We start from the raw sequence: 25,182 nt of genomic DNA, 5'->3' as shown, positions 1-25,182 counted from the left end.
TCCCCTGTTGAGAGGTTTTGTTAAACCACTCTAGTTGTAGCATTGAAAGGATTTCCTCGCTTTTCCATTTGCCTAGGTTGGGATGGCCACCTGTTTTTGTCTTACTGGCCTTTTGAATCCATGCCTCTATGCTTCACCATCATCAGCTCCCCCCCCCCCCCATTTATTCCTGCTGCTGACCCTCTTTGGAAAGCCAGCACCAAAATTCAGCTGCAGCCACTCACCACAGGAGACAAGAGTTTACAGATAGAGTTTAATGAGTTCATCGCTCACACCAGACGGGGTCAAGACCCCAAGATCTGTGAACAAAAGGGTGATCAGAGATGGGGAGGTATAATCAACGCAGGGATGCTCCGTTGTTAGATCCTTGCTCTTCTTTAGCGTGTCTGCTTTGTACTGGGGAAAGGGAAAAAAATCTTTTTTAAAGAAGGGCTGGCATTTTAATCAGTTGTGCAACTTACATAGGACAATGGCAGCTGCTAAACAGGACAAAGGAAAGACACTTGCTGTCAACTTAAGGCTTACAATATTTACATGTTGCAGCACGCCAATTATTTTTGTACTTTTAGAGGTGATCACATAATTTAAATTTCTGGCAGCAATTTATGTATGTGCATTTTTAATGGTTTTGGATAAATGTACAAGAAATAACTCAGTTTGGGGATATTAGATCTTCCTCACTGAAAATATGCTAAAACACAATGAAGAAGCACTCTCATTTTCATCCTCTTCTGCCTTCATGGAGCTCGGGGTATCATAAATGGTTCTCCCCTTCCCCGTTTTATCCTCACACCAACCCCTGTGGGTGCCTCATAGATCAGTGGGGATTTGAACTCGGGGATCCCCGGTCCCCCATTAACACTTTGGTCTGCTCCACCACTTTAGCTCTCTCCATTCCACTCTTTCCCCTGTGATACAGCAATGAATAGTTACTGCTTCAAAATGCAGAGGGCTACAGGACACCATGGCTTGGCAAGATAAGGGGGGGGGCAGTCTGTACTCTGCCACCTCCCCCTGGCGCGGGCAGCTCATCTAGTGACACAAATGGTGTCTGCAACACTGGAGTGCATATGGAACTGGGAAATCCCTTTTTGTCTCGCTGGCAAGAACGCACCACCAAGGAGCAAAAAAGAAGAAAAATTACCAGCCAGCCCCAGGGCTTCCTAGCGGACAGGAAACCTGCCTCCTTCCCACACCTGCTCTCTGCAGTAAGCTTGTGGTCAAAAGCAAGGATTGGCCACTAAACTGCTTTAGGTTGTCTACTTGAGTTCAAATAACTAAGAACTATCCCGGTTTTCTTCCTCACTTACTTTAAACTTATTGGGGACATCCTGTTGGTTCAGAGGGAAAAGTCTTACGAACTTAAAACTTTCAGCAACCACGTAGAAGGGTTTGTTCTGGGCCTTGGCGCATACAGCCATTTGATTTGTACCAATCTGCAGAGGGAAAGAAATCAACATTTAAGGTGCTATTTTCTGTGATTTTTAAAAGGGCCAACAAGAAAGGTCAAGCTAAGCTTCCCATATGTTAATCCGGTGAATTTCAGTTGCGGAGATGGAAGCTTGTGCACTTTCCCCTTGCCCCCAGATAACTTTTTCAGAGGTCACTCAAGTCTAATCACTTCATCATTTTGTTTTGAATCGGGAGTATTTCCATTTTATTTTTTTAAAAAGGCTGCAGTCTTAAATTTTGCAAATAGAAATGTGTGCTTGTTTTAAAGGAGAAGGAAGTAAACATGGCTTACACTGTGTGCATGCTACATGGCTTACACTGTGTGCATGCTAGAGAATGTGGTACTGGGCACACACAGTCCAGCTTCTTGAGAATCTTTGTTTTCATTAGAAAGAATCAAGTGACTGACTCTGGCTATAAAGGTATGCTCAAAAGGGCTCGTTATATTTAAGAAGCCAGTGGCAGCCAAACAGGATTTTGGGTGATGGGTCCAGAGCATTCCTTCTTCCCATGCCAAGCAAAACCTAAATGAATTATGCAAAATAGTAAGAATAGCTAGATGTACTTAATTTGCATAATTATGCAGGTTGCTTTTTCAAAGCACCCACCTGACCCCGTAAAGTTTCTAGAAATGCAAGTTGATCGGGCATTTTGTTGTTGCAGAAGCTAGAAAAATATTGTGTTAGTGTTCTGTTCCATCATGGCTGTTTCTCGATTGGGAGCTTCATGAAGGCATCTGTGTAGTGGCTGGTGGCTCTTACAAATGGCATTTTCTAAGACCAGGAAAATTCAATGTGCAGAGAGCTGCTACAATAAATACTGTACCACACTTTACCTTGTTAATGATCCCTCCATTTTCTACAACTCCTTCTGCTCCAACTATTACCACGTTGACCTTTTCCATGATGTAGCTATTGAGGGAAGATAAAGGGGGAAAAAATAAGTCTTACGTAACCAGGGGTCATTTCATAGAAAGAGCTGGAGGAACTCATTAGCATATGCCACACCCCCTGACCGCCTATCGTGGCTGCTTTGGGCCCAATCCTGGCCATTCAGGGCCCAAAATGGCAAAAAGGGCTGAAAATGGCCGAAAAGGGGCCCAAAATGGTCAGGATTGGGCTGCTGCTGAGTGGGAGAGTGATTCACCACCTGTCAGAGACCCAATCCAGGCTGTTTCGGCCCCAATCCAGGCCAAAACAGGCCCAAAATGGCAGAGTCAGGTGGGTGGGGTCACCTGACATGACCTCTTTGGGGAACTGCCGGAACGGCATTCCTGCACGTCCCCCCTTGAAATGAGCCCTGTATGTAACATGAGGAGGGGGAAGTCACAGATCCTTTTCCTCAGTGGAAGTGCTTTCCCCTTCGGCTAAAGGAGCCCCTTCCTTGACGTGCCACTCAGAGGGCTCATTTGGCTGGAGGAAAGTGCCTGCCTCCACCGAGTGGAACAGATCTGTAACAGCCAACCAATTAAGTAGTTTTTGTGGGGTCTTGTAATCCCCAATACTGTGCTACACACACACAGACCACCTCTTGTTTGACAACTGCAAGGGAATCCAGAGCTAGTCGTCGGTAACCAAACAGGAGGGATAACGGAATCTTTTCAGACAGCATTGGGGTCTCGCTGGTTCTCCAGGAGGTTTTGGGCTTTGCGTTGAACTACAGAACACCCCCCCCCCCATTCTCTCTCTGTTTTGGGTCTCTTGCAAGTTTTGCAGTAATGAATGCGCACACATACCCGACAGCAGCATCCAGAATGACAATCACAGGAATACCAAGTTTAGTGAGGGCTTTGGCCATCTTTTGCCTGTGTTTAAGAAAGGGGGGAGAAATCAGATGTTTTATACAATTTGCTACCTTGATGCTATAAATGTTCCGGAGTAAGTGTGGTGTAGTGGCTACTAGACTGTTGGACTAGGATCTGGGAGAATCCGGTTCAATTCCCTACTCTGTTTTGGAAGTTTGCTGGGCAAGTCACACCCGCCCAACCTACCTCATCGGATTTTGGGGGGAGTGAAATGGAGGAAAGGAAAATGATGTGAAGCACTTTGAGTACCCTGCACTGGGGAGAAAAGGTACAAATGAAGCAAAGAAATAAAAACAAAGGTAAAAATTATATATTTTGTGGCATGGTGGAGCTGTTGGCATCGGGTTGGAGGAGAAGCTAAGATACTGCTTGTTTGAATTTAAGATACTTATATTTTCCTTTTTTCTAAAGCTAATGCTCATTCATAAAAACATATCGTATTATACTGTTTATTGAAATTCCCTTGAAACTGACACACTATGTAATCCACCTTGAGTCTCAATGAGAAAAGTGGAGTACAGATAACATAAATAAATGGCATACTTATTTACTCTTGGATTAATGGAAACTTATCATTGATTTTTTTAAAAAACTGCAAATCTCATTCCATTCCCAGGCTCACTTGGCCTTAGGCAAGCCAATCTCTTCACTTCAGCCAAATGCAATAAGGGGCTAATACTGACCAACTTTACAGGGTTGTTATAAAAACTGTAGCAAGATAAAGTATGTGAAGTGATGTGAACACTAAATACACTGCACAAATATTAAATATTAAACAATAAATTTATTTGATGAGGTGGAGAATCAAAAACAACCATAAATCTACATACCAGGCTGGCGATGTTAAAATCCCCCCAGCAGCCAGCCCTCACTAAATTCTCTCTGAACTGTAACGAAAGTGTGGGGAGGGGAGGGCCAGTCTCTGATTTTGCTGAAGCCAACAAACAAGCCATGCTTTTATCAAAAGCCCCCCTGTAGAGTGAATCAAGACTTAGCACCAGCTGCCGCCAGTACAAGGACTTCAGAGAAGGCCCAAGTTCTCTCCCATTTCAGGTTCTTGTTGCACCTTTCCATGGAAGGAGACAGAAGGCTCTGGTTTCCCTTTGAGTCTCTTGCTGAACAATAAGGAATCAGGCTTGCAAAGAGTTTGGAGATTAAATTTATGGACTCTGATTTAATTTTTTTACTATAAATTTATTAAAATACTGATTTCAAATGCAAAAGGTAACAGATGAATATTAAAAAGTTACAATCCAAAAACCCAGAAAATAACTCATAGCTACCCTAGCACAAATGGTATAGCCCTATACATCTTGTTTTAACTCCTAAAGGGAAAGCCAGATTAAACAATGACAAAGGTACAATAACTAACTGACCTAATATAACTTGCCCTCTTAACTCCTAACTCTGCTTAGTACTATTATTCTTCAAACCCCTATAAATATGATTTTCTTCATTTAAAATAAAAACATATCTCTATACCATGGCTCAGACGGTAAAACATATTTTTGTGACAAAAGTTGAAGTATAGGAGCCCAGATGTTAACAATTTTATGATACTTTGATTTAAAAAATAAATCAGCAAAAACAAAACCAATCCAGTGGTTTACTAGTGAAAAAAAAGCAAACTTTATACTTGCCCTGCTTGATCTGGCTGTGATTCGGTGATGTAGACGTTGAAACGTTTCTTTGCTTTGGCAGCATCTTCTAACACTTTCAGGACCACTTTTGAGTAAGCATGTGTTAATATTCTCTGTGGAGGGAAGTCATATCATTCCTCAGTTTACAGTCTGTTGTGTTTTCATTCAACTTGAATTTTTAAAAAATGAACCAAATACACTACTAGCCTCAATTTTTTTAAGTGCTATTTTTTTTAACTTGAAGCTTTGCCAGAATGCATAGGTTCTCTTTTCTAGACCAGCCTCCTATTAAAGCTTTCTTTCCCCCACCTTTTCAAACCTCTAATGGTTTTGGAATCTTCTTTGCATATTGACTTAGAATGTTAAATATGGCATCCAGTACCAATTTCTGTATTACGCAGTATGTCTGGGGGACTCACAAAAGCACTATATTTCTTGACCCTATAAAATGCAGGTATACTTACTCCACCATCTTTGATAAAGGTATGACAAAGTTGTGCAATTTTGTTTCTGGAAAGAGAGATTCTCCGGAGAAAAAGTTCTCCTCGTTCAATCATGATCTCTTTACATTTGGAATAGTCCTGGAAAAAATGGTAAAAACAAGATTTGAAAAATGAAGATGGTTTTTTAAATGACAGAAATGAGACACGATGTGCACTGCACATGCTTAGTGTCTAAAAAGGTACTGGGATCAAGGTGGTGAAGAGTGCCCTCAAGTCATAGCTGACTTACGGCGACCCCTGGTGGGGTTTTCATGGCAAGAGACCAACAAGTGGTTTGCCATTGCCTCTGCAACCCTGGTCCTCTTTGGAGGTCTCCCATACAAATATTAACCAAGGCCGATCCTGCTTAGCTTCTGAGATCTGACGAGATTAGGCTCACATGGGCACTGCCATGAAGCTCCCTGGGTTACCCCGCACTGGTCACTGTCCCTATGAGCCCTCCCTACTGTACCACATGGGGTAAAGGAGAACTATGTGTGCTGCCCTGAACTTGGAGGAAGGGTTGGATAAAAAAGATTTGTGGAAATAAAAATTATGCCAAAGCTAAGTATATAGAGCAAAAGAGATTAGCAACATTAAGTTTTAGAATTTTCCTCAGCCTCTTCAACATTTCTAAACCAGCAGCCCTACTCTGCTTTACAAATAGCTGATTAAACTCACTGGGTTCTCCAAGGAGGTGAGGCTGATGAATCTTAAAAAGAGTTCCCCTCCAGAAGAGACAGCCACTGAAGAATCCACACCAGAGAGAGTTTCTATTGCATTTCTGAGATTTGCCCTCAGCCCCTGAATTGTCTCACCTGACAGAGGCAGTAAGAGAAAGAGCCAGTTAGAAAAGATGAGAAGACCATCCACTTTCCCACTGAATTTACCCTCATCTGCCCATCCCTCCCTCCACAATTAGATCCACATAATCCAGAATTTCCGACTTGCCTTTGTCTCTCTTTAAGAACTCTAGCAAGACACGGATGGCAGCCACTGCAGAGGCAACCTCAGGATCAGTCCTCATCTGGGTTTTAAATGCTTCAACCAGCTCTGGAAAGGGGGAGTTGGAGGAGAAAGGACATAGAGGGTCCATGAGGATTCTCATAATTGTTTTCTTGCTATTCTTCCAAGGATTTTGCTTTTGATCCCTGACATCTAAAGCTTGGTATAATTCATTCTATATTATTAACTCATATACGCTATAATTAAAGTCTTATAAACTGGCTATTTTACAAGATCTAGGGACGAACACTAATTCTGAAAACATTCAAGAACGCAACATAGAAACATTTAAAAAGCTCTCTTTCTTCCTCCTCCAGTTCTCAAAATAAATCTGGGAAACTATCCTAACCTTCCAGAGCAAAGCAACCTTCCTCCACTATGTGGAATGAAGCATCTCATCGAGGTTATCTGCAGCCTCGCCCATTTTGTTTGTTAAAATGAAACTGCAGCAAGATCATACACTAGTGGGATCATTTATTTCTCTTATTTAAAAATATTAAAAAATACAACTCCCCCAAGTTCCATTGGAATTGAAATCTATGAGCTAACGTTTGCAATCTATTCAAAGAGTTGCAAGAAATACACCAGCACTTATCGATTATGTAAACAATATGTATGTACAGACTCTGTACTACAGAGATAGAGAGAATAAAATAAGAGCTGGCCTCAGCCGCCCTCCCAACAGCTGACATGACAGGCATTCGGGCCAAAAAGGTGGAACTTGGGAGGTGGAACCTGAGCAGAAATTCAGTCCTATATGAGAAGCAAGCTGGGGCCGCTAGACCCAGAACAGAGGTTTAAACCGCCTTCCCAGGCAGGGAGCCCCGCTGGTCGCCTCACCGTTTTCGTTCATGGTGGAAAGATGGAGCCGGAACCCTCGCGCGGCCAGCCTGCCTCCCTCGGAACCTTTGGCACACCACCGCGCGACCGGGGGAGAGCACTTTCTGGAACGCCAGGGGTAGAAAGACAGAGATGGATGTGATCTGAACTTCCGGTAAGGATCGAAAATGGTCCGTCTAGGCATTGTCATCTCTATGGTGAAAACCTCTGAGAGGAGAGGCTTGCAGTCTTTTTCTAGCTCTATGGGGGAGCTTAGTGGTGACGTCAATTGGACGTGCCGGTGTTGTCGGTGACCTCAGTGGCGGGCGACCGCGCTCTCGGCTCCTGGGAGCAGCTGGGCACCATGAGCGGGGGTGAGTGCGGGGCGCGAGGGGCGAGCTTCGGCCGAGCGTTTCTCCTCCATGGCGGGGCTTCGCAGAACGGAGGAGACGGTGCGGCTCTCGTGCGTGTTTGCACGGGGCGTCCTCCTCCTTCCTCAGGGGGCAGCCCCTCAGTCTCTGGCAGCCAGAATAGGAGAAGCCCAGAGGGGGACGTTTATTGTGGCAGGAGCTTCTGAGAGGGAGAATTCACTTTGTGGGATGCATGAAGTGTTTTTCCTCAGTTGGCGTGTTGTGTGTGTAAATACACAGCTGAGATATATACTGAGGAGGGTATATATGGTATATGAAAGATACACACACACTCTCACATATATGTAACGAGATATATTTATGTTATTATTAGTCTACTTTTGAGTGAGACTCAAGACAGATTACACATTGTGGGTCAGTACAGTTAATTTCAAAGACATTTCATACATTTTATATATGCTACAAAGTGTTTATCCTCAGTTGACGTGTTTTGTGTGTGTATACATCCATGTTGTACATGGGTATGTGTACATACACAGCTGAGATATATGCTATGAAAGGTATGTATGATATAAGGAAGATACACACACGCACACAAATCTGACCTTTCTTGATAAACTGTAAACGTTGATCTACCCGTATGTTGACCCATGTTTTCTCATGCGCAAGTTCTTGTTTTTGTAGATGATGACCTGAATCTCTTAGTCATCATAATTGACACAAACCCTATCTGGTGGGGAAAGCAGGCAATAGGGGGATCCGAGGTAAGACCGCACAATATGTGACATCTTGTACAGTTGTTTGTTTGCCATGCTGTGTTTCTTCATAACTGAATTTAAATGTTACCATCTTCGTTGAACTTGAAATTTACTTTAAAATAGCCACTGCTGCTTTCAGAGGAACTTCCAAGTAAGAACACGATCCTAAGCATACTTACTTGGAAATATGTCTTGTTTTGCTGGTGGAACTGACTTCTGAGTAAGCCTGGTTACAGTTGAACTGTTAATGTGGTTAGGAATGGAGGGAGGTATGTTTGCTACTATTAATCAATTTTTTTTTCTTTCCTTGGAGTTTACGTTGTCAAAATGCCTTGATGCAGCCATGGTGTTGGGAAACTCTCACTTATTTATGAACCGTAACAACAAGCTTGCTGTGATAGCCAGTCATGTGCAAGAAAGGTATTGTAGCATTTTGCATTCCAGTAGAGTGGCATCTGAGACATAGCATGGTGGGGGAGAGCAGATGCAGTTAAGAGGGAGGGATACCTCTGAATGCCAGATTCCAGGGAATGTAGTGTCCATTGTACCCTTCTTAAGGAGGAGCCCTTTTTGGAAACAGAATGTGGAGCTGGGTGGCTCTTTGTCCATTCCAGAATGCCAGTTCCTGTAGTTTGACAGCTTACCTATGGACTTGTTGGTGTTCTCCCCAAATGAGCCTGCAAAATGCACAGGTGGCCTATCCCATCTCACAGGGATATCAAGGTTATTTATTTCCTGTATATATAGTCTGCCTTTCTCACTGAGACTTGGAGCAGATTCCATAGTGTAAGTCTGTGCAGTCGATAGGATGAGACATCTAATAAGAAATGTAAGTTGGTGCAGTTGATAGGATGAGACATCTAATAAGAAATGTAAGTTGGTGCAGTCGATAGGATGAGACATCTAATAAGAAATGTAAGTTGGTGCAGTTGATAGGATGAGACATCTAATAAGAAATGTACTGGTACTAGGATAACAGATATCTGAACAAGCATAGAAAGTTAGACATATTTAGAATGCAAAAAAATCATACTACGTCATTAGATGCAATATAGAAAATTGGTATTACAACAGTAGAAAACAGTGCAATGACAGCGGGATAATACATACAGCAAACAGATGAGTATACAGTAGAAGTGAATGGGAATGAAGGGTGCACTTTCTGCCTTTCTCCTTGAAACACTGTCCAAAATCTGGTTTTTAGATTAATGTATATGGTAAAGTTCTTTATTACGCAACATAACACGCTTTTGTTCTTCTGTTTCTTGCAGTCGCTTCCTGTTCCCTGGAAAGCACTGGGCAGCTGCTGATCTCTTTGGGGAGGGTGGGGGGAACCCTCTCGAATCCAATATTTCTGGCAGCAAAGATGGGAAGTACGAGTTATTGACTACCATAAATGAAACCATTGCAGAGGAGATAAAGGACCTCATGACCACAAGTGAGATGATTTTCCGATTCAGTTCAGTTTGTTCTGTTCTTCTGCATCTCTTTCTTGCTTTTTCCTAAACTTTTTAGGGTTTTCTAGATGGCTCTTTGAGTATGCTCCCCTAAGTGTCCAGTCAACTTCCCTATGGACATACACTGAAGATAGATCCAGAGGAGTTAGCCTTGTTAGTCTGTAGTAGGAAAAAAGTAGAGTCCAGTAACACCTTTAAGACTAACCAACTTTATTGTAGCATAAGCTTTTGAGAGCCACAGCTCTCTTTTTCAGATGCATAGCTGATCTTCTCATTCTGGAAACACTGAAGATACTTTGGTTTTCTTCCCTTGTCCCCAAACAGGGCAGGCTGAAAAATGAAAATGGCCCCTGAGCAAGGCACACGGTGGCCCCTGTGATGCTACAAATTAACACTGCAGGGGCTGCTCCACTCTGATCTGATTTCAAGTTTTCTGCGAACAGCGGCACGTTCCCCCCAAGTCCTCCCGTTATGAGCAATAGGAGAAGGCTCAGTAGCCTGGGAGGAAGCACTGCTATTAGCAAGTGCGGTGTGTTCAAACCAAGAAATTAATTTACAATCTCTCTCTTTTTTTTTCTTTCATTGCAGCTGAAATAAAAGGCCAGCAGACTGAGACGTTACTGGCAGGATCCCTTGCCAAAGCACTCTGCTGTATCCTTTTGATTTTCCCGATGTTTTCATTTTCAGACCAAAGCACAGAGCGATTCTCTGCAATTTGTCCCAGCTGTAGGGTGTGTATCTGATATTTATTTGTGAATTATACAGGACCACCCACCAATTGTCTGGAATTTCATAAGCAAAAATAATAGTATGAGAGAAACCGGCTCCTACCCGCAAGGAGCTTACAGTCTAAATTTCCATTGTGGAGGAGAAAACCTTACCAAGTTGTCTTACAACGGGATTAACAAGGCCCAGGTTCAGTTTTTAGCATCTTCACGTTTAAAAAATCAAGGCTGTCTAAAGTTCTGGAGAACTGCAGCCAGTCAAGGTAGACAATCCCGAGCTAGGAAGACCAACTGGGTATAAGGCAACTCTTTGCATTCATATGAGGATGGTAAGAGTTGCAGAGGCAGAGGGGCTATGAAAGGGACTCAAGAGAAGAAAGGCAAGGTGAGTTGATGCCCTGAGGAATGGAGGACAAAGAGTTTGCCTGTTGTATTGTCGAAGGCTTTCACGGCCGGAGAACGATGGTTGTTGTGGGTTTTCCGGGCTGTATTGCCGTGGTCTTGGCATTGTAGTTCCTGACGTTTCATTCCACACCCTGGGAAACTCTTACAGGATGACTCAGCTCAACCCCACCCCTCCTGAGTAGATACAAATGACCTACATCTTTTCCACACTGTGACACTGAGAGATCTCTGTCTTTTGGTGCTACACCTCTGAAGATGCCAGCCACAGCTGCTGGCGAAACGTCAGGAACTACAATGCCCAGACCACGGCAATACAGCCCGGAAAACCCACAACAACCATAGTTTGCCTGTTTATTGTTTAAAAATTATATTCATTCATATCAGTAACATTGACCACAGGGATAGTTTCAGGTAGTTAACCATATTGGTCTGCAATAGACCAGCAGCGTTTGATTCCAGTGGCACTTAGAAAGCAGCAAGATTTTCAGATCTAAGCTTTCAAGAGTCACAGCTCCCTTCTTCAGGTATCTGAAGAAGGGAGTTTTGATTGTTGAAAGCTTACACCCTGAAAATCTTGTTGCTCACTAAGGAGTACTGGACTCAAATCCTATTGATCCCTGGGGAAGAAAAGAAAAACAATTGCATCATTTTTATTACACGTTATCTGTTTGGAAATACAACTGATTTCTTTCTGCAATAATATTACAAGTTTAGGAGGTTGTGCAATTGTGTTTTCTGATCTTTTTAAAAGTATCACAGAAAATTGATTCCTGAATATTGTATACGTTAGATATTCACAGGATGACCAAGGAGGGGAAAGGTACTGTGACTCTTGAATTGTTCTGCTCTCAAAAGTATTGTTTGGTCTTTGGGTGGATTTTGTGTGAGTGATTCTGGGTGCCTGGGCGAAGCTCAGAGATGAGGCCTCTGAATCATTGACTGCAGGGGGTAGGGGGGAATGGACTCAACTGCATTATCCTCCCACTGCAGGTCGATGCAGGTGGATGGGCCCTATGCCCTCCTTTGAGCCAGTTTTCTTCCATTTTACCTCCTGATTAGGCGAAGCGGGGCCACTTCAGAAGTGACACTGGTGGCAGCTGGAAATTCTATTGATTTTCATTTTCACCTGTCATGGAGTCAGTGTGCCCCACTTGAAGCTGAAGGACCCACACAAAGCTTTCGGCCCACCCACTCTCCCTCTGTTCATCGGGGGTGGGGGGGATGGGGCTGTTGTGTATCCAGAGCTGGTTATGGATGGAAGTTCCATTCCTTGCCATCTTTGCTGTGGAGTTATGGAGCTGGTGCACCCTGCTTGGAGCTAGTGGGTTACTGCAAAGCTTTCTGCTTGCTTTCCCCTCTCCCCATTGGGTAGGGGTGGAAGAACTGCCACCCAGCAGTTTAGGTAATTGTCCAAGGAGTCTCCCTCATTCTACTGAGAGAAGTAGGGCAGGGTGGGGAGGGATCATGAGGCAGCCTGGGAGGGCAATTGACTTGGCGGTAGCCACTAGGCCTTCCCTCCGCTCCACAGTACAGGGCTTGGGGGAGCTGCCCCATGGTTAAGACCACCTCTATTTTCTATTTAACTATTAAATACCCATACCTAAATTAACCATGGTTCGTTCCAAGCATGGCTTGCTTAAGGTCCTAAGCCATAGTTTAGTGTGCCAAGCTGAGCCTTGGAGGGCATGTGAGGGTGTCATCTTTGCAAGCAGAGCAGCCAGGGAGAGTCTGAAGTTGATGTAACCATCATTGGTTGGATGCAACTGTTGACAATCTGGTTAATGCTAACCATGGTTCCTAAATGCGCTTATTTCACATCTTGGCTTGCTGCCTCTTCTGATCTTGGTGTTTAGTTGTAACCATTAACTAGGGAAACAAGCCATGGTCACATCTGTGTAAGGCTTTCATGGACAGAATGATTCCAGAGGATACTTTGTGAAATGGCTTAAGATCCCTTACATTTCTCTTTTTTCCCTTCTCAACTCTTTAGCAAGCCAAGAAATTAAGTCAAGGATTTTGGTAAGATTTTTTTTCTGGTTTCCATAGCAAATATTGGCAACTTGTGGGTTTGACTGAGTAGAGTGTGTGGACTAACAGCTACTGCATCTCTTTGCCAGGTCATAAAAGCTGCTGAGGACAGCGCCTTGCAATACATGAACTTCATGAACGTCATCTTTGCAGCCCAGAAACAGGTGATCCCTGGAGTTTATTATGACCACTGCTTGTAAAGACAATCTCTCATCCCGAATCATAGAATCAAAGGGCTGGAAGGTACCTCTGCGGTCATCTAGTCTAACCCCCTGCACAATGCAGGAAATTCACAACTACCCCCAGGGCTTTTTTTCAGCCGGAACGTGGTGGAACGGAGTTCCGGCACCTCTTGAAAATGGTCACATGGCCGGTGTCCCCACCCCCTGATCTCCAGACAGGGGGGAGTTTAGAGTGTGGCGCGGAGGGCAATCTAAACTCCCCTCTGGAGATCAGGGGGTGGGGCCACCGGCCATGTGACCATTTTCACCGAGGTTCGATTTAAACTTTTAAAAACTCCCCCCTTGTTCCAATTGACCCAAAGTGACGTCATTGTGCGGTCCTGAGTTCCACCACCTCTTTTCCCAGAAAAAAAGCCCTGACTGCCCCAGTGACTCCTACTCCATGCCGAGAAGATGGCAAAAACACCATTGAACCTCATCCTAGTGTACTGGGTTGAGTTCTTTAAAAATTATGTTGGTATCAGAGAGTCCGGAGAGGCAGGGGGTCTTGGAAACAAGCCTGACAAGGAAAGGTTGAAGAAACTGGGTGAGCCTCAAGATGGCTGAGGGGGCCACGGCTGTATTCATCAAATCCCCAAAGGGCTGCCACGTAGATGAGGGGCAGGGCTTGTTCTCTGCTGCCGCACAGGGGACAAGTCCTTAGTGGGCTTATTACAGGGGCGTAGATTTCGATTGGCCATTAGGGAAAACCCCTTAATGCAGCTTGAGAATGGAGTTTGAGAACAGGCAGTTATCTAGGTGGATTATCCCTTCCTAGAAGTCTTCGAGTGGAGGCCGGGCAGCCATCTGTCAGGGATGCTGTAGCTCTGTGTTTCCTACAGTGATGGATTAGCTGGCACAGAAGGCCTCTTCCTGCTCTAGGGCTCTGTGAGGTACTTTATTTCTTAAGAATAATTACAAATGTTTTTTCCACACAGAGAACTTTCTCTCTTTGAACTCAGAGCTCCCCAGAGACAGCGGCCTGTATCCTACGCTCAGGAAAATGTGAATCCTTCCTCCCAGCCTAAGAACCTTCCTCCAATCTAAAGTGGCTTTTCTGCTGGAGAAAGAGCCACTGAAGCTGGAGGAATGCTCTTTAGGCTGGAGGAAGGCTTCAAACATTGCTGAGCGGAGTGGTAAAATACCGGCTGTTGTAACCAGCACTGTTAAGAGCCCGGGCCTAGTGAGGCTTAGTGGCTCTGGGGAAGCCTGCACTAAAGTGACTGCAGGGCCTATATTTTACAGGTTCCCTTTGTGATTGGGTATGAGGGGATTCTGAGGGGAAATTGCACCAATAGGAAAGTGGGGGGTGGTGCCTGAGAGAAGGTATAAAAGGCCTTGCCTGCAGTGTGAGAGTGTTCACTCCTCAGGAGCAGGGCTGAGAAGAGGTTGCTGCAGACAGAGGGATCCCTCATTGAGAAGGGGTGAAGACAGTTGGAAGCCCATCTCCAGGAGACAGTAAAGAACAGTCTAGTTAGACATGTTAAGAGTGTGTTTGTTTATTCACCAGCCGTTACTATTCTCTTTAATCTACACCAGTTATTAATAAACTTCTAAAATAAAGTTCTTTATTATTCTGCTTGGGTCCTCATGCCTCATTCAGTCACATAATAAATCAAACCTACTGGGAAAGAGTAAACAGGAGCGGTCGGTTGGGTGCTCTGGGCCCTTCCGAGAAAACCAGTACCAGAGTGGTGGCAGCCTACAGACAGCTTCCCTGGCTCCAGCCAGCTGTGACAAGCACTGAACCAGACGTTTGGTCTATCTAGTGTTGCGATGTTAGCTCTGAGAGTGGCTATCCAACTGTTTTTCTAAGTGGAGATGTCTGGGACGGGACCTAATGGGCACATGCACGGGAAGAAATCTACCCTTGAGTTATGGAAATCCTGAGTATATAAGTGAGGAGGAATCTCTTACCACTGTGTTCCAATTGTCCCATCTCCTGTCTGCATTTTCCTCTGGGTGCAAGCAAGGGAAGGAATTTTCTTCTTCCAGAGAAACAGGTCACAAATCAAGGTGTATCCCAGGTTGTACCAAACAGAGAGGGGATCTGTTGTATTAATGTAATTGTATGACCCCCCCTCCCCCGCCCTTCATTTACATGGACTTCATTTTGTTTTTGTTTTTTTTGTTTGGCTTTTTAGAATATTTTGATTGATGCCTGCGTTTTGGACTCCGATTCAGGGCTTTTGCAGCAGGTATGATCTATGTTTTATTGCTTGAACATCTTATTTCCAAGCCTCGCAGAAAGTGTTTTGAGGAAATGTGGTGAGATGACATATGAAGCTAACAACAACAACAACAAAAGCACAGCAGTTAGTAAAAGCAGCATCAAACAATGAAACCCAAACACTAAGCAGCAGGCACAGATGACACAAGCGGTGATAAAAATCCAAGCCAATAAAAGCAAGCCATCCAGAGTGTGGAAGCAGTAGATTTAAAAATCAGGGGAACAGGCAGCAGTCAAAGAGCAGCAGGGAACTGAATCAGCCTCCATTGAAGGCTCTGTTTCACCCACCCCTGAAAACCCAGGAGCAAAGAGAACCAGGTGGCTTTCCTGAGGCAGGGAGTTTGCAAGTGCATGCGGAGCAGCACAGATGGTGTCTTATTTTGCAAGCATCAAAGGCGACATCAGGAACTGGGGAGAGGCTCCTAATGTGAATACAATTTGAGCCTGGGAGAGGCTAATTCTTATTCAGGAATCTTTAGCTTTGCATAATTTTAGTGAGCCCTGCGAAAAGCTTAAAATAAGCTTCTAGACGTGAAAACATTTCCTGAGAGCTGAACCTTTTGTACTTGCCGGCCTTGCATTTTCAATTCTTGTTCACAGTCATGAAGTTTAGAAGTTTGGAGCCTTGCATATTGTGCGCTCCTTGCCTTACTGGTGCGGTGCCGCTGTGTTTTTTAAAGGCTGGCAACATGTTTTCCAGGCTTGTGATATTACTGGCGGTATCTACTTGAGAGTGCCCCACGTGCCGTCTCTTCTGCAGTATTTGCTGGTGAGTGTGTCTTTTTAAACCCATTGCTATGCAAAAGCTTGAAGAAATGTTACTGAGTCAACAGGTACCACTTTGCTGGAAACCATCAAAATATGTTGAAAACTCTGAGTGGGTGGGGTGGGTGGGGGTTGCTTCTTGATAGATGGGGCACAAAAATAATTTTCATCCGTGGAGGGATTTTTGACTTTCTGATGATTATTAAAGTAATTTCTGTCCCACCTTTCTAGCCAAATGTTCAAGATGATTTACATTTTATCACAATGCCATTATGAAAAAATGCAATCAGTGATACACACACACCCCAAAGTAAAAAAGAACTGACTGGCTTTGCATGCAGAAGATGCTGGCTTTGCTCTCCAGCTTGACACAGTCTCAAGAGGCAGATGCTGGGAAGTGCATTTCTCCGCCTGAGACCCCAGAGAGTTGTTGCCAGTCAGAACTGAAGGTGCTGAATGAGATGGGCCAAGGATCTGGCTTTGTATACAATAGTTTTGTACGTTCAGATCCAAGCAAATACAGCCACGACTTAATAGTTTTCAGGCGAGGTGCATGGACAACTTTTATTTCGTTCTGATATTTTGGGTCACTGAGCTTCATTTGAGCACCCATCTGTCCATGGCTGTTACCGTGGTAACTAAGTGGAACCTTCATGTTCAGCAGCAGCATATCAACTGCCAGGGGCAAGCAACAGATGAGACGGCAGACTTCCAACAGCATCTCGTTGGCCTCTGTTGAAGACAGAGTGCTAGACTTGGCTGGATCCTTTGACCCATTCCAGTAAGGCAGCCCTAACATGTCCTCTAATCCAGCAGTGTTCTTCCAAATCCTAAAAGAGAGCCATTTTCCAATTGCAGTGGGTATACCTGCCAGACCACGAGCAAAGGTCCCAGCTGATTCTTCCGCCTCCTGTCCATGTGGACTACCGGGCTGCTTGCTTCTGTCACAGAAACCTCATAGAAATCGGCTATGTCTGCTCCGTGTGCCTGTCAAGTGAGTTACTGCAGTTGCCTTTACCAGGCTTTGCCTGACCCACGATCTTAAAAGTGACCAACCTGAACAAAATCTCCTTTGTTCTTTTTCCCAGTATTCTGCAGCTTCAGCCCCATTTGCACCACATGCGAGTAAGTGTCCTGAAGAGATTTGTTTTAAAACGTCACAACCTGGGCAGTGTCTCTTGTGTGCCGGGCTTCACTGACCATCTCCATTTTATAAAAGCAAAGCAGGTTTTTGGTCCTCAGTGTTACGGAAAGAGGTATAGGAGTGCATAGATACTGCCTAGGTCCACAGACTTTTTCCATGTCTGTTTGCTCCGTCAAGCAGTCTTAACTGCTCTCTCCATACCCTCTTTGCCATTCCCTTTGCAGACCTTATCAAAAATTCTAACCACCTAGAGATGACTGGGGAAGGCAATGGCAAACCACCCTGTACAAAGTCTGCCAAAAAAAGTCGTGATGCGACATCTCCCTATGGGTCAATAATGACTTGGTGCTTGCACGGGGGACTACCTTTACCTTAAGAGCCCAGCAAAATGAGATTTGGGAAATCTGGTTAGCTCATCCAATATTAAAAAAAACAACATTAGCCACAGGTTTATTATCAAAGCCTTTTGCTTGCTCCCCCACACGTCCCTTACAGGCCCCATTGAAATTCCCTCCCCCAAACTACATTTTAACCTTTACAAACATCAGGAAATTCAGTCTCATGGTCTCTTGTGTCTTCTTCATGTGCATCTTTAGAAGCAGAATTATAAATCGCACAAAACACGCAGAGTTTTCTTAGGTGGAGAATTTTGGTGGATGTGGAATACCTGCATGTCCAAGCAAATCAGTAGCCTATCTGTCATTCTGCTTTCTTATTCCAGGACTGCCTTCAAGATTTCGCTGCCAGCTGTCATGAAGTCGAAGAAAAAGAAACCGAAATTAGCCCTTTGACAGCCTTATTGTTCCTGTCTATTGCTTCCTGCTACAGTGCAGGTTGTGGTGGCAAAGCTATGAGTGCCGTTTGCAAGATGCTGGGAAAGAGTAAGCCCTGAATTAAAATGGACTGACAGAGAGCTATAGCTTTCAGAAGAGTTTTGTAAGTTGGGTGTAACTGCTCAATGCCCAGTGGGTCGGAATCTGCACATCTAAGCCGTTAATGGTGGTGCATTCCCCCAGCACAAGGAGCCTTTCCCAATACGAAGAGGATTGGATCCTTCCAGATCTCTTCCATGAATGGTGATGTCCTCCCCACCGCCTGCATAAGGAGCCTGCAGCTGTTGCAAGAGCCTCTTGTGACATGGAAAGGTTCCTTGTGCTGAGAAAATCACTCCTAAGGCATCAGATTGATGGGATCCAGCCTATGTGCTCGTTTTATAACTTGAATTTAAAGTCTTACGGTTGAATCCTACAGAAGTTCTGATACAAGGAGAGACGATCTCTTCTGACTCTTCCTGCTGAGCCCCTTGACCTGTGTGATCTATTGCCTGTGAAGGGGACTCTTAACAATCCGCTGTGTTTTTTCAGGGGGCTGCTGGGGGAAGGGAAGGTGGGGAAAGGTCCGCTTCTGCCAGCAGAACACCCGCCGGATCCAACCCGTAATGCTGACTGTGCAACGAGCTGAAGTTCTGCTTCAGCTCGTTGAGATGGAAAGGCAGTGTGTATAAAGCCAAGGATTTGGGCTGGAGCTCCTCTAATGTAACATCCTTGGGCCAATTCTGTTTAAACAATTCAAGCCTTGACACCCTTGTTCCTTCCAACCCTCCATATATTTAAGGAGAACTCTTAATATTTTTAGGGACTAGGATTCAGGCTCTTGGCTGGTCCTGCTGAGCTCCTGTTTGAATTTACTGCCCGCTTCCAAAACTGCAGAAGATTTGGCTTCTGGGCCACTCTGAGCTGAGCTCACCGAGTGTTAGCAATCTGATAGTTCCATCCAGGTCTTTTGCTGGCCCAAGTCAGTGAGCCAAACTTATTCTAGCTTAATAGCCTGAGATTTTCCTAAGTGAACCACCTGAATCTATTATCATATAAAGCACCCTAATAATAATAGCTTGAGAGTTTGGGTAGCCAAGAGGCTTCTATGCATCTCCCTTCATGGGTACAGTGAAAGACTTTTGTTTTCTGCTCGGCCAGGAAAAGGCAGCTGGTCTGGGGCTCATCAGTTTTTAAGGCTGTATTTTGAAAATTAGGGAGATTTCAGTCTTACTTGATTTACATGCAAGCAAAGTTTTTTGATATCATGTGACTAGCCTTGTCTCCTGTCTGGCTGATCATCACAAGGTGTTGGCTTCGTGTGTAAAACTTTTTTTGGTATGTTGTGCGTACCTCCAAAAACCAACTGTGACTTTAGTCCTTCCGACATTGGCTTGGCTTCAACAGAGCCAAAGTGCTTGTCCTTTCTTCCTTCTAGAGATTGTCGCCGTGTGGTTTGCTCCCTGAATCTGAAACCAGCAAGGTGTGTTCTGTTTGGCGGTCCCATGGAACTGTTGCTCCCTAGAGACTGTATATTATTAACAGGATGCAACGTGTTTTTTCAGGCCTGTACATTCTACCAAATCCTTTACTGTTTTCTAGCTAAATGCCGTTTTGTTTTCACTCCGTTTTCAAAAAAAACTTCCCTTAATAAACTGTTCTTAAGAAAATTGGTCAGTGAGTTTGAAAAGGAAAAAAAAATCTCTTCTAAGGACTTTGTGAGTAATTACTGCTCTTGAAAAGGGCCACTCTAGGCATCTTTATCAATGACTGAGAAGACTTCATTTCATATTTATTGGACCTGGTGGGAACACTAATGAGATGGAACAGTCTGTTGTGAGAGGTAACAGCAGGGAGATTGCCCGGTGCTTTTCACATCACTTTCCATTTGATTTGCAGACAATTAAGAGAATTATATACACCAGATAACACCCTCCACACATAAACTACCTGCATCAAATGTTACCTTGGCAATCAAAGCCAAATGCATGCAGTTACCTTTAGATTTCAAGCCATCAGTTCCCTCGGCTGATGGGTCTGCTAAGATGAGTGCAGTGATCCAGTCTGTCTGAGAAAAGGCAAGTAATTTTTCCTTCTGGTCAGCTGCTGCTTGCTGTGTAAGTACGTGGGCATGTTGGCTAGCCCAGCGCTTGGGGAAGAAAGGTCCGATACCTGTGGTTTAAAAACATACAGGGCTGGGTTCAGATACTTGCCCTGGTGGATTAGGCCCCAGAACTGAGGTCACCTCTCCTGCCTAGATGGGACTTGAATAGAAAAAAACTAGTGGTTTTCACATAAACCCACAAGAACTTCTACAATCCTCTTGCTAAGAACATGCATGTGTATTTATTTCAGTGCACAGGGATTGTCAGCATGTTCCATAAGAAAAGTCGCAGCCCAGAGTCTTTTACTTACAGTGCTCACATTCCTTAACTAGAAAGTTTAATAAGTTAACCTTTAGATATTTTAAACGCCTTGCTATCCTTTCCCTCTCTCTGGTTACTTAAGGAGGATAAGAATGACTGTGAATATTCTACCTAAGCCAGGGGAATCATAGGCAGGCTGGGAGAAAGGGAGTTTGGAGCAATTCCCCTTTTACGAGGTGCTTGCTCTCATGGATATTTTTTCTTAGAAGTTGTTCTATTACACTATAATAAGCCTGGTTTCTGGAAAAATTTGTGTGTAGGTCAGTGTTCTGTCTTGCCTTGGGATATGCATACTTGCCACTGGACAAACACTTCTGCCCGATTTTGCTGTCATCTTTCCCACAAGTGCTTAATACGACATAATCATTTGAAAGACCCCTAGATGCCGAGTAGTTTGGGTGGCACAGTGGCTTTTGAGGAGGGGCTGTTGCTTTCCCTAGCATTCTAAGTGCTAAAGCTACAACTTTTGAGGGGCACAAGACTTACTTTGCCAAACGTTGACGTCTTGCTTGCACAGAGATCTTGGGTGACGGTTGCAGGGAAGCCAGCCGCTGCTTTGGAACCAGATTTCGCTTTGAAGCTGTTCCAGTTGCTCTTACTAGAAGCGAGGGAAGAGAATTTTGCACCGGAGGAAATCTTTTGGGAGCCTCTTTCCATGGCCAGGGACGACCCTGTTCTGGCAGTGGCTGTGGGGGCCAGCTTCTTTTTCATCAGGAGGCTAAATTGCCTTTTCTCTTCGTTGAGTTGCCTCAACCGGGTCAGCTTTTGGTGTTCCAATTTCTTTATTGTCTGGGGAAACATAATACCTAGTTAGCATGCTTTTCAAAAGTTTCAGGCCACAAAGATACAGAAATTCTTGTGGCATAATGTCATTTAAAAAAAAAAAATCACTGGATACTTATTCCCCATTGAGAGTGTTACTAGATATGGTCTTAACAACTTCTTTCTCTTTTCTGGAGTATATTGAATATTTGAATGAGACTACTTAAAAAAGACCAAGTAGACTCAGCGAACTTCCTCCACCCTGCTTTGTCAGCTGTGATTTTTGTGTCTGTATACTGTTAAAATCCTTTCCTAATGAAGTGTCTTCTCCCTTAGAAAACAAGCCTTAGGTATTAGTTCTTTTTCCAGTTCTAACCATATTGTTGGGCCATATTTTATACTAAGTGTCTGTCGGCTGGCAGAGTGTGTGCTGGTTGTTAACTGGGGTAGCTTTGTAATTTTTGTTGATTCACTTAATGCAATAGGGAGCCCCCTTCTGTCTTGCTATAAGGAAAAAAGAGACACCAATATTGAACCTAAATAATTCAGACGATTCCTTAAACATCCTTGATTATCTGCTTGGTTAACTAGCCTGTTGCAGTCCCGATCGGTAACCCTAGACAAGTGGTTAAAAGCACATTTCGGAATGCCAGAGCAGTCAGTCAAGTAGAATGAATAGTTTGCTAGCCTTTCTCCTGCTGCCACTGATGGACCTTCGCGCTGTGCTGCGTCAGGCCACCTCTGATTCTGCTGCAGGGTTATTCCGCCGGACGATAAAACGGGTCATCTTACCATTGTGAAGTTCTTCTGCTCCTTAAGAAACTTATTCTGAGTCTGTTGTGGTGCTGTCATCAAGTCACAAAGGCAGAGGGAATAGAAAGGGTCATTCTTGTATAAGAACGACAAACATGTCCTTGGATCAGCATCCATGGTGGTCCCTCTGTCAGGGGTTTCTTTCTTTGTGTGTCTGTGAAAGTGACATAAAACTTCACAAGACTAGCAATGCCAGCACATTCCTAGTCCGGGAACAGGATGAAAAGACTGCTGATTTCCGTCCTTTGGAACCATTGAATGGACTCGATGTAATAGCTTGGCAGATGAGCTGAACAATCCTCTTTTAGAGGGATGGTATGCAGTTTCACTGGTTTAAACCAGCTGCGTGGATCACCTTCAGCCGGCACGACATCAGCTAAACATTGACTTGGTCTGTTCAAAGGGAAGGTCAAGCAAGTGACCCGTAATCTCTCAGAACAAAATGCTGATTACTGGCCTATTAAGGATGCGAGGTGCAGAAAACAATTTGAACTTTTCAGTGCTTGTGAATTTCTGTTCTGTTTCTAAATTGCTTCTGTATTCAGCCAAGGAAGAAGCAAATCAAATCGGATTGAATTTTCCACTTTTAGTAGTTCCTTGGCAATGTCCTGGTGTCTGCAGATACTCAGAAGGTGAAGATTAACCATTAAAACCAGCTGCAAGGTGGTCTAACCTTATATGTACAGAATAGCAGCTGGGAAGAAAAATGTGTATTTCCTAGATATATTTATATATATTTATTTAGATATATATATATATATATATTTAACTAAGTTGTGTGTACAAATTTTTTACCTAGGTAGGCATTTGTATTAGGTCTGTGGCCCTGATGAAATACTTGTATTAATGACCCGTACTGCGGTTTACTCTTCAGGGGGTAATAACGCTATATGTGGTGGTTGAACAGCTACAGTCACATAACCGTAAGAAGCGAGGAATGTTCAAGTGAATTCTCTAGACTGTCTTTTCCTTCCAAATGGCATTGAAAATTTTCACGCTTTGTTCCAGGATCTTTTTAGGGTGACAGTTTAACTTTTTTTTTTGATCTTAGGTCAATGAGGTCTAGAAACATTCCCAGCATGAGCAAAAACATTGGTTTATTTTATTTTGGGGTTGAATAATAAAGGTTTGATGAACCTGTCCTCCATGGATTTACCTAAGTCCTTTTAAAAAGACTGATTGCTATAAAAACATCTACAAGAATCAGTCCTGATTTTCTGATGCCCACCCAGGTAAATCACTGTCCCTCTTTTTGTCTCTCTCTCTCTTTTTGTGCTTTGTAAATTCTGTATTTAAAAATTTGGCCAGAACTGCCATTCTGTTGATATATTTACTTCACATATAGACCTTCTTTCTCACAGAGATTCAAGGTCTCTGTGGGGTGGTTCAGTTCTGCTATAGCAACAAATACAGCCTCTTGTCAGATTTTGCCTTTGAATGCCTGTAAACACAGCCCTTCAGTGAGCAATTTTTACAGGTAGGTACAGTCTGATTGAGAAGCTATATAGCCATATTGTACTCCAGATCTAGAGTTCAGTACTTCAGGTTTTGAGTTAGTGGTAATGGTGGATGCATCTTGCCTCTAGTGAACATACATTTAAATGTCCAGTAAAGCACAGCAAGCATCTTTTAAATGTTAAAGTGTTAGTACTGGCACCTGAAGAGCTCCAAGCCATGGAATGTGAGAGACTGTAAGAAAATAATGTATTATGCATGTTGTAACATAAACCATATCTTTTTAGACTATACGGCCATGTATAGTCCCACAACAGTCCTGGAGAAAAACACGACAGTCCTGGGGAAAAACACACGTTGCCTGCAGTATTTATACTTCAAGCAAAATTCCACTGTATCTTGCAGTATAGAAGTGCCCACAAAACAAAAATGTTTATGATGGCAGAAGTCATTGTGTTTCACGACGTCCGGAGCCTGAAAACACAGGCGCTGTGGAATGTTTCTTTTGAGTAGATTCATCTCTCTCCTTGTGCATACTGAATAACTCAAGTACTGTTTCCTTTATAAATCTATTCTTTTTACTTGACAAAAACGTGTTTTTGCCTCAATACAGTATATGGTCTGAAAGTAAAAAGCGTTCCAATGACAAAACCAGTAGATTTCTGGCATTGTTCTGTATTCCAGGGGCTTTGTTTATGGCAAGCACCGTAAATGGTATGTAGCTATACTTTGGCGACAAGTGTTACCCGCACATTTGTAAACAACTTACTAGGAGGAAAAAGTTACAGGAGTACTTCTCTATGCATTCTGCCCCCAGAAGTGTGTGCGTGTACGCACACATACATGCGTGCACACACACAGATTATCTGTATGCTTAACTTTATTTCACCTCTTCCTTCAAGGAGTGTACGTGGTTCTCCCTGCGTCCATTGTATTCTCACAACAGCCTTGTATAGTTGGTTAGGCCAAGAGAATGGCTAGACCGAAGTCACCCGAAATGTTTCATGGCAAGTGGGGATTTTAACTTGTCTTCCTTTGAAATCTAAATAAGTAACACTTTTTAAAAAGGTGTAGGTGACAAGCCAAACTGGAAGGCTTCTTTTCACTGGGCTAATCTCACATCTGGTTCACCCATGTGGCAAAATGAGGTAGAATGAGCTAGTTCTGAGACACCTGCTTGGGGTCAGGAGACCTCCCCACTCTCCTAGCTTTCTGCAAATGATGCAAAACTGAATTGCCCCTGGGAGCTTCTAGAATACAAAGCAGATTGTCTACCACTACCCTATTGTACAAACATATTTTGGAATACTCCCCTTTGTGTAAAGTTTCAGGTGCATAGCTGTATTGGTCTGCAGTAGAACAGCAGGATTTGAGTCCAGTGGCACCTTAGAGCCCAACAAGATTTTCAGGGTGTGAGCATTCAAGAGTCAGAGCTTACTTTGTCAGATACAAGGAGGAGTAGGAAATCCCTGAGCTTTTATTCACTGGTCCGTAATCCTCCCCGTATCTGAAGGAGCTCTGACTCGGAAGCTTAAACACTAAAAATCTTGCTGCTCTCTATGGTGCTACTGGACTCAAATCCTGCTGCTCCCCTTTGTGGAAAGCTCC

General features: G+C 43.7%; 2 protein-coding genes across 2 annotated transcripts; one reads left to right on the top strand and one right to left on the bottom strand.

The window, feature by feature from the left end:
* Positions 1 to 239: 239 nt before the first annotated feature.
* On the bottom strand, positions 240 to 7,341 carry EIF2B1 (eukaryotic translation initiation factor 2B subunit alpha). The gene is made up of 9 exons (XM_054996813.1): positions 7,224 to 7,341; positions 6,330 to 6,431; positions 6,060 to 6,196; positions 5,361 to 5,477; positions 4,897 to 5,009; positions 3,188 to 3,256; positions 2,288 to 2,363; positions 1,311 to 1,436; positions 240 to 396 (listed from the first exon to the last, which is right to left on the bottom strand). The coding sequence occupies exons 1-9, from the start codon at positions 7,234 to 7,236 to the stop codon at positions 241 to 243; spliced, it is 909 nt and encodes a 302-aa protein (XP_054852788.1). The 5' UTR covers positions 7,237 to 7,341; the 3' UTR covers position 240.
* A 166-nt stretch (positions 7,342 to 7,507) lies between these two features.
* GTF2H3 (general transcription factor IIH subunit 3) lies at positions 7,508 to 19,770 on the top strand. Its single transcript, XM_054996910.1, has 13 exons — positions 7,508 to 7,576; positions 8,258 to 8,337; positions 8,645 to 8,751; positions 9,603 to 9,769; positions 10,377 to 10,439; positions 11,709 to 11,738; positions 12,909 to 12,937; positions 13,036 to 13,110; positions 15,312 to 15,365; positions 16,098 to 16,166; positions 17,021 to 17,156; positions 17,251 to 17,287; positions 18,028 to 19,770. The coding sequence occupies exons 1-13, from the start codon at positions 7,567 to 7,569 to the stop codon at positions 18,095 to 18,097; spliced, it is 927 nt and encodes a 308-aa protein (XP_054852885.1). The 5' UTR covers positions 7,508 to 7,566; the 3' UTR covers positions 18,098 to 19,770.
* The last annotated feature ends 5,412 nt before the right edge of the window (positions 19,771 to 25,182 follow it).

Source organism: Eublepharis macularius, chromosome 13, assembly GCF_028583425.1.
Source record: "Eublepharis macularius isolate TG4126 chromosome 13, MPM_Emac_v1.0, whole genome shotgun sequence".
Lineage (NCBI taxonomy): Eukaryota > Metazoa > Chordata > Lepidosauria > Squamata > Eublepharidae > Eublepharis > Eublepharis macularius.
This window is presented reverse-complemented; position numbering and strand designations above follow the sequence as displayed.

Excerpts from the sequence above, each read along its gene's own strand:
- GTF2H3 (XM_054996910.1), top strand. Across the intron at positions 8,752-9,602 it reads GCCAGTCATGTGCAAGAAAG|TCGCTTCCTGTTCCCTGGAA; the intron begins GTATTGTAGCAT and ends TGTTTCTTGCAG. Across the intron at positions 17,157-17,250 it reads CTGCTCCGTGTGCCTGTCAA|TATTCTGCAGCTTCAGCCCC; the intron begins GTGAGTTACTGC and ends TCTTTTTCCCAG.
- EIF2B1 (XM_054996813.1), bottom strand. Across the intron at positions 6,197-6,329 it reads GTTCTTAAAGAGAGACAAAG|GTGAGACAATTCAGGGGCTG; the intron begins GCAAGTCGGAAA and ends TGCCTCTGTCAG. Across the intron at positions 1,437-2,287 it reads ATGGAGGGATCATTAACAAG|ATTGGTACAAATCAAATGGC; the intron begins GTAAAGTGTGGT and ends TTCCCTCTGCAG.